Raw genomic sequence first — 8,619 nt, forward strand, 5'->3', positions numbered from 1 at the left:
CTATCCCTGTAACCAAACACGGTCAGTCTTTTTAAAAAAGAGTGATCAGTACGACCTAATTATTGTACTAATTATCTTAATTAAGTCCTGGGAATGAATAATGATGTTACTTAAAGTAGGTTATTAATTTATTAATCCAACATATAGACAGCAAAATCCAAAATTACTCAATTAAGCAACTTCAACTTATTTTAATCACCCGACATATTTTTATAATTTTGGTTATTCTAAATTTGGACCGTCTTCTAAGGTCAATTTAATTTAATTTCAAATCACTCAATTTGATCCCTTTTGAATTCTATACATTTGGAGGGAGAAAAACTCACAGAAATGGATCTTGTTTCAGGAACCAAGGCATTAATTTATTTATTTATATAGTTTCTTCTTGTATACAGAGCCCTTTGACAAAGAACATTTGATCTCTCCCAAAGCAAGAGATTATATAATTTATAAATAAAACCCCAAGTGGGTATGTAAGCCCATCTTTCTTAGATTCACTTCATGCAATCCAATGTTCCAACTTCTAAAATTTAATTTAATTTAATAAATGGGTTTTGGATGCAGAGCCCCTGGCACAACACTTTGTTTACTAGAACCAAGTTAATCTTTTTTTTTTTTTTTTTGAATGAACAAGTTGTGATTCTTTCTTTGACTAACTTATTGATCCTAAAATCATGCTTTTATATTTCAATAATCAAATTATTGTCTGCTTCATAAGAGACACCACCCATTCCATTCATCATTTTTGTGTATTGCTCCTTTGAATGAATGAGACTCATAATAACCTCTCCTTTTTTCAGTATCAGGTTAATTAGCCACTACCATAAAGATATTGGGTTTAGATTCAAGTACAATAAAATAATGGTTGGATCTATGGTCTAAAATTGTGGTGTCTTATGTGGATGTTAGATTTATATAAGCATGAGCATGAGAGCTTGTTTCCACTTATGTTTGGTTTTGTTGGGACCCTACCAAGACCATTAGATTAAGGGTTAGTTTAAGAGTAAAGAACTTTTGCCCTTCCAAGGTTTCCTTTAATGCACTTTCCCACCCAAAGTTTATTAATACCCAAAATACACTTTACTTTCTTAGCCGACGTATGACGAGTTACCAGGAAACATTAAGGGTGTTCAGTTCCGAGTACCCTGCATTTTTTGAAGGAACTGAAACCGACGGTTCCTTGAAATTTGGAACCAGAACCAGAACCGACGGTTCTGGTTCCTAGGTACCCAGAACCAGAACCTGTAACAACGGTTCCGGTTCCGGTTCCGGTTCTGGGTACCCTGTAAAATTTATGACCCCCGTAAAGTTTTTTAAATGACAAAAAACCCTAAAAAACTTACAAATACCCCCCCACCTGGCACTTGCTGACAAAAATAAAATTACAAATTATAAATTATAAATTCAAAATTACAAACTCCGTTACTTTGTAAAGGTAGATTCTCAAAAGTCAAACCAACTTACTTTAAATGTTATGAAATATAAATATAAATGTATTCACATTACTTTTTCTACAAAAGTTTTTATTAACCCCCCTAATCTTTAATTTTATTTCATATTAGTCTCAGTTCCTAGTTCCGGTTCCTAACTCTAGGAACCGAAACCGCACAGTAATGTTTCAAAAATTTGGAACCGAAACTTACCTATTGACGGTCAGTTCTAGGTAGGAATCGGAACCAAACCTTCGGGTACCCGTCAGTTCTGGTTCCAACCGATTCTTTTGAACATCCCTAGGAACCATGGTAAGAAGGGTTTATTGAGTGGAGGCCGATGGATCGAATGGTAGAAACTGATTGAATATTCATCATAGGAATCAGCCGAAAATTAACTAAGAACAAAAAACTTTCGCTTTGCAATGACCAACAATCAGCTAGAAATCAGCTATTAGAGTGAGAAAGGTTTTATAGAGAGGAGATGAGAGGTTCAAATGGTGGTAACAGAGAGAATTTTCACCATCGAACTTAGCTTTGGGTAGTAACAGAATACTAATTTTGGGTGAAAAAATAGTATTTTAAAACTTTTTGGGTGGATAAGGGTCATTAAGGCAAACCTTGGGTGGGAAAAAGTCATTACTCTTAATTTAAATAGTAGATTAAATTAATATGGTTAATAAGACATCAAACTTTTTCAAGAGCCTTTAGATATAAAGATAAAGATTAGAAGGTGGGACCTGATTGAAACGATTGTCAATCAAATAAATAAAAAATAATGTTGACACTTTCACAAAACAGTTAAACCAACCATCGTTATACCTAAAAATTGATACATATAATGAAGCAGTCCAGCTCCAGCACTAACACCACCCCACTTTCCAAGAAATTTCACTACAAAAGCGATAGATGGCAAATCACAAGAATTTGTGCTGTGATTTGGTCAAATATTCCAAAAGGATCTAACGTCAACTCCTTTCAATTAAATATAAAAATGACCCAAATTCATATTCAAACCAATTTAGGGGGTGGGGTGGGGTGGGGTGGGGTTTGACATGGGTCTGCTCTCTGGTCTGGGTCCAACTCCACGTGCCGTGTCACTAATTGAATCGAAACCAAAATAAAACTTGTACGTAATGCTGTGCATGGTTCTCATCATCATCAACCAGCCTCACGCGTTTTTCCATAAAAACAACCCACAAAACTCAAATCTTCGAGGGAGAAGAGTTTCTAAATATTTGCATATTATTAAGATTGTTCATCTGCTTTTACAATATCCACAAACTATTCATTATCAACATCTGAATTTGCATACTTTGTTCTGTATATAATACTCGAGCTTTCTTTTCTCTACACTCCTGTGTTTGTATCAAAAACTTCCAATCAACCTTTTATGGTTTCCACAATGTTTTGCCTATTTATCAGGATGATATATGTTTATGACGATGTTTATTTTATATGCTTTCATCTAAACTATGCATATATAGAATAATGAAAAAATGTTCAATCACATTTAAATAGAACGGAGCTAAACTTGTATACCATTTGACTGTGAATGTACTGTACGTAACATGTCTATGCTGGGAACTTGGTGGGGGAATAAGGGGGAGGCAAAATGGTGTCGTTTGCTTATTTCATTGAGATCTTCACCAGAATAGATTCAAAGATTGCTGCAATTCGGTAACTTACACTTTGTTTGCGTGCAGCAGGACTCTTCGAAGCTCATTGGCAATTCCTTGCAACAGAATTGGTTTTCGAATAACACCATTCATGCCGGCCTGCATGCATCTGTCCCACAAATCGTCATCAGCACTTGCTGTCAAGGCCACAATCAATGGCCAACTACGACTCCGGAATTTCCGAATTCTCAATGCAACTTCAAACCCATCCAACTCAGGCATCTGAAGATCTAAAATGACAATTTGGAATGAACATGCTGCAGGGCCAATGGCACTAAGGCATTCAAATCCAGATGAAACAGCAGACACATTGCAACCTAACTTCTCAAGCAGCTTCCGGGTCACCGCTCTATTCACATCATCACCATCTGCTAATAAAACCTGCAAGCTTCTTAAAAGAGAATTGGACTGTGGGTGCTCTGACGATTCACCGGATTCAGAGATGGCTATTGCAATGGATGGTCGTAGTTGAAACCGAAGAACAAGCCCCATGCTTTGAGTAAAACCATGAGAATCTGGGACAACCCAGATGTTCCCTTGCATCAACTGCCAAAAATAAGGAAACGAAAATAATTATGAATTGTTCAAATAAATGAAAGAGCATGGTTGGAGAAATGGTTTTCACTACATCCCAAGTTAAACTTTGAACCGTTAACACTTAGAAACCCTAAAATAAATTTGAACAGCTTGGTCCTAGTAGTACACCTGCCTAACAGTAATATCCTCAAATATGTTTTGAACAGTGACACTTTCATGATTTCTACTCTCAATGGTCACTTGCACATTAGTATACTGCAAGATGGAACCATATTGTGATAAAATACTTTAGCTGGATTTAACAATTCAACTAAACAACAATAATGATATATATATGTAAGTAATGTGGGGTAGCTTTATTCATATATAAATAAGAAAAGCTAAGTTCGTCAAGCATATACTTAATGTCAGCAAGAAACATGATAATCTAAGACATTAATCAACAATTAAATATATAACATATTATCAGTAACAAAATAAGAGAAAGGAAGACTAAGGGACCACTTATATTTCTTGAGGAATCCACCAAAATGTTAGATGATTAACCAGTCTGGTCATGAATGGTTTTATCCCCATAATTACACATAGAGGTTTACTGTGGTTTTTCCGAAATAAACAGGAGCAATTACCAACAAAGCACAAAATTTATAAACTACCATTGTAAAAATGATTCAAGTATAATCCAGCTTCTAAGTTAACTAGTTTTTTCTTTCCATATTTCACAAGGGATGTCTTACAACCTATTGCCCAGAAAAAAGACATATGAAAAGACAAACAACTTAGTGACCATTCTCACCTGCACTATCTTTTTGCAAATGCTGAAGCTCAAGCGGTCCTCAATTCCTTCACTGGCACTTCTTCTACCACCAAGCTGTCCCCCTGAAGTAGAGCACTCTGATTGAGAACCAACATTGTGCATCCCAATTTCAAATCTGATATATACATCCCCATCAGGTGAGGTTTGCCTCCAGGTTGCCCATCTTTGATCATTCCTCTCCTGACTTCCAGTCTCTGAGACAACTCGAAGCATTACAGTCCCTCCCCCATTGTTGCCATTCAATAGGTTTCCAACCATATGCAAAATGACCTGAAAAACTCTCCTTTCATCACCCATAACATGATCAGGCAAGGACCTCTCAACCTCAATTGAAAAACCAAAGCCCCTATAAATACACAAGCACCTGGCAAGGCAAGCCACTTCTTTTATCATGGCATGTAACCGGAAAGATCTAATCTCAAATGGGAACCTCCCGTTGTCCTTTGTTGAAATGTCCATAATGTCATTTACCAAAGTCGAAAGGACATTGCTGGTCTTCATCATTGTATTGACAATCATCTTTTGGTCATTATTCATATCTCCATCCTGCATAACCGAAAGCAAACCCATAATTGAATGCAGTGGCCTCCTCATCCCATCACTCATTACCTTCTGAAATGCATTTCTAGCCTGGCTTGCCATCATAGCATCTTGTTGTGCCTGTTGTAAAGCTCGATTTTGCTCCTCCAATTGCTCCCTCATGAGCTGGGACTCTTCAAGTACTGCAGCATGAGAGAGTGCTACAGCCACCTGATCAGCGACCACCTTAACTATCTCTAGTTCCTGATTGCTCCAAGTTCTAGGTTCTCCACTTGGAAGAACCAAAACTAATATTGAATAACATGCTTGGACTAGCTCTGGAGTTCCCCCTTTAAAATTTGAAACCCGAAGCATTGGCATCCTAATTGCAGCCACAGGACCTGGCTCACCAGACTCTACACTACTTGCGGTGGCAAGTGCTGAGCTAGGTTCGAGGATATGCACCCCATCACTACCCTTAATCCTCAAAACATCTGGATGAGTAATTGGTATAGAACAATTACATAAATCCGAGTAATTCCTACCATTCAACTCATGGGTCAAATTCATCTCTGTTTTAATCTCATTAGGCATCCAAACTGCACAATTCTGCAGACCCAGAGTTTTCGATAGCTCGACTAAAGTTGTGTACAGGATTGTATGCCTATCAAGCGATTTGCGTATCTCTTGAGTCAGCATTCGAACATGCAATCCAGTCTCTTTCTGTTTCATTATAAGCCCAACTTCTCGGCCGAGATCCCACGCCTTTTTCTTCAACATGAATTCTCTAACTTTCACTTTGAGAAGCAATGGAATGAGAGTAATGAGAGTTATAGCTGTGGCACATGAGACCAAGGCAGTGAGGATCTTGAACACAGTGAGGGCCAACATTAACTGAAACGGGTGAGGTCCATAGGTCCAGCCATTGAGCAAGTGAGTCATTCCACATAGAACAATGAAGGCAATGAACTGAGAGAGGACCCATTTGAATGGTACGTTTGAACAGCTAACAAAGTAAAGCAGCTCAACCGGGATTGAAAAGTAGGCCACAGCAATCAAGAAATCACTCACTTTTTGGCACTCAAGGATGCTTTCAATGCTCCATAAACTCCCTTCATCATCACAATTACATCTAGGAAAGCCGTTGTCGGCCACGGACACCGATATTAGGAGTGAAATAATCAACAGCCCAGTAGCTAATGCCTTTAACATTGCATCCAAAACTGGACTGCCAGCTTCTTCAATCCATTTTCAACACTAATCTTCAATCTTTCACAACCTCGTAAACTAACAAACAAAGCTGTCTTCAACTAAAACATTATTAACATCCCAATCTTCAATTCTCATTTCCTGCTTAGAACAGAAAAGCAAGAAATAACTTCAATTAAATTAGAACCCCCATTAAACCTTTTAGAGAATTAATTAGCGTTAAATTGAGATCTAACACAACCACCGCCCAAAAACTAATAAATTCCCTCTACAGGTCATACTTCAATTCACTTTTCCTATCTAATTCTCATTTTAAATTTTATATCTCTATCATATATTTCCAAATAGCACAGTAATGAAGAACACGATTTTTTTTTTTCTCACCCAAAAAATAAACAAATAAATAAAGCACGCCGAAGATCCCTCCTAAAAATAGAAAGGGAAAAAGAAAGCTTTCTTTTTAATTTGAGAAACAAAGAAAAAAAAAACAACACAGCAAACCAAGCCAGCATTTTACTCGAACAAAACCAAATGCAAGTAAAAGATATTAGACATACCCGAAAAATCTACACCAGTGTGGTAAAGAATCCAGATTTCAAATCAAACGCACCTTCAGATCTTATCTTTTCTTCGACATGCAGAGACGTATTGAAATAATTCAAGACCCATCTTCATATTTCACACTAAAGTTCATCACTTAAAGCCATTGATAAAGCAGTAACTTGTACACAACACAAGTACAGCCCCCAGTTCAGCAGCTGTTTATTTAAAAACCAAAAGGAAAAAGAAAAAAACCCACAAATTCCAAGAAAAATGAAAAAAATTAAAGCCAAAACCACCGAAAAAAAAACCGGCCAACCCGCTCCGCTTAAACCGCTGATACAAAATAACAGGCGGGCGGTGATACACAACTAGCACCCAACAAAACAAAACACAACAACACCCGCGTTGATGTGAAGTATCTGTTTCCTGTTTTATGTATTTGAAGAAGAAGAAGAAAGCTAAAGAAAACAAAAAACGAAACGGTTGAAGGAAGAGAAATGAAATGAATTTAAAGTTATAAAAAAAAAAAAAAGAAAAAAAAAAAGAGGGAGATAGAGAGAGAGAGAGAGAGAATTGAAAAAATGTTTATTGTTATCGTTCATGTTTGATATGTAGGAAGCGCCGTTGTTTTTGTAAGAAGGGTGAATGAAAAGGAAAGGGTGGAGGGTGGGACCCAGATTCTTACATGAAGAGAACTTGGACGCTCTTTTGAACCAAAACGTCCTCGTCAGACCCAAAAAGATTTGTTTTATTTTCTTTTCTCAAAAAACGTTTCTTTCCTTTCGTTTTTCTTGTTTTATTGCTTCTATTCATTTCTCCTTTCTTAATCTCCCCCCCTCTCCCCACTTTCCAATTACATTCACCTGCTCTTTGTTTTTTCAAATTTTCTTTCATAACTCTTAAAACCAAATTACATTCCACGTGGCAATTTCTAGATCTCTATTAGCATATAATATGATGTGTCATCATATGTAACTCAACTTGGTTTAAAGGATTTATTAATTTTTATAGGCCCCAAGGTTTGTCGAAACGACAAGTTGGTACTCAAAAGGTTTTGAAATGATAAATAAGTACTTTCCGTCATGTTCTGTTAGTAATTTTCGTTTGATAATAGTGAAAAGACTAAAATACCCTTAAAATTTTAGTTTTTTATAAATTTAAAAATATCTAAAAAACCCCCTAGGTTTGCTAATTTAACTAAATACCTCAATATATAAGAATTTTATAAAATAACAAAAACACCCCCGCCACAAGCAGTGCCAGATTCCGACCACCACCGCCGGAATCTAGCCGAAAAATTGCGTTACGACACAGACCCGTCGGATCTGTGTCGTAATGCATAGATCAGGCATTTTCCGGCAAGATCTGTGGCTGATCTGGTCGGATGATGATACAGACCCGTCAGATCTGTGTCGTAACGCGTCGATCTGGCATTTTCCGACCAGATCTACTGCCAGATCTGGCCGTCAAGGCCGAAAAAGGCCAGACGCACGGATCTGGCCGAAAAAGGCCAGATCGACGCGTTGCGACACAGATCCGACGGGTCTGTGTCGTAATGCAATTTTTCGGTCAGATTCCGACGGTGGTGGCCAGAATTTGGCACTGCGGGTGGTGGGGGTGTTTTTGTTATTTTATAAAAATTTTATATATTAGGGTATTTAGTCAAATTAGCAAACCTAGGGAGTTTTTTAGAAATTTTTAAATTTATAAAAAGCTAAAATATCAAACTTTCAAGGGCATTTTAGTCTTTTCACTATTATCAAACGAAAATCATTAACAGAATATGACAGAAGGTACCTATTTATTGTTTCAAAACTTTTTGAGTACCAACATCGTTTTGGCAAACCTTGGGTATGTGTAATTCGTTCTGCCATTAGTTATATTA

At 37.0% G+C, this 8,619-nt stretch overlaps 1 protein-coding gene across 1 annotated transcript; it reads right to left on the reverse strand.

The window, feature by feature from the left end:
* Window positions 1-2,245: 2,245 nt before the first annotated feature.
* LOC116133677 (ethylene receptor 2-like) lies at window positions 2,246-7,250 on the reverse strand. Its single transcript, XM_031419366.1, has 3 exons — window positions 6,749-7,250; window positions 4,443-6,332; window positions 2,246-3,655 (listed from the first exon to the last, which is right to left on the reverse strand). The coding sequence occupies exons 2-3, from the start codon at window positions 6,192-6,194 to the stop codon at window positions 3,116-3,118; spliced, it is 2,292 nt and encodes a 763-aa protein (XP_031275226.1). The 5' UTR covers window positions 6,195-6,332; window positions 6,749-7,250; the 3' UTR covers window positions 2,246-3,115.
* Between the last annotated feature and the right edge of the window lie 1,369 nt (window positions 7,251-8,619).

This window comes from Pistacia vera, unplaced genomic scaffold, assembly GCF_008641045.1.
Source record: "Pistacia vera cultivar Batoury unplaced genomic scaffold, PisVer_v2 Contig108, whole genome shotgun sequence".
Lineage (NCBI taxonomy): Eukaryota > Viridiplantae > Streptophyta > Magnoliopsida > Sapindales > Anacardiaceae > Pistacia > Pistacia vera.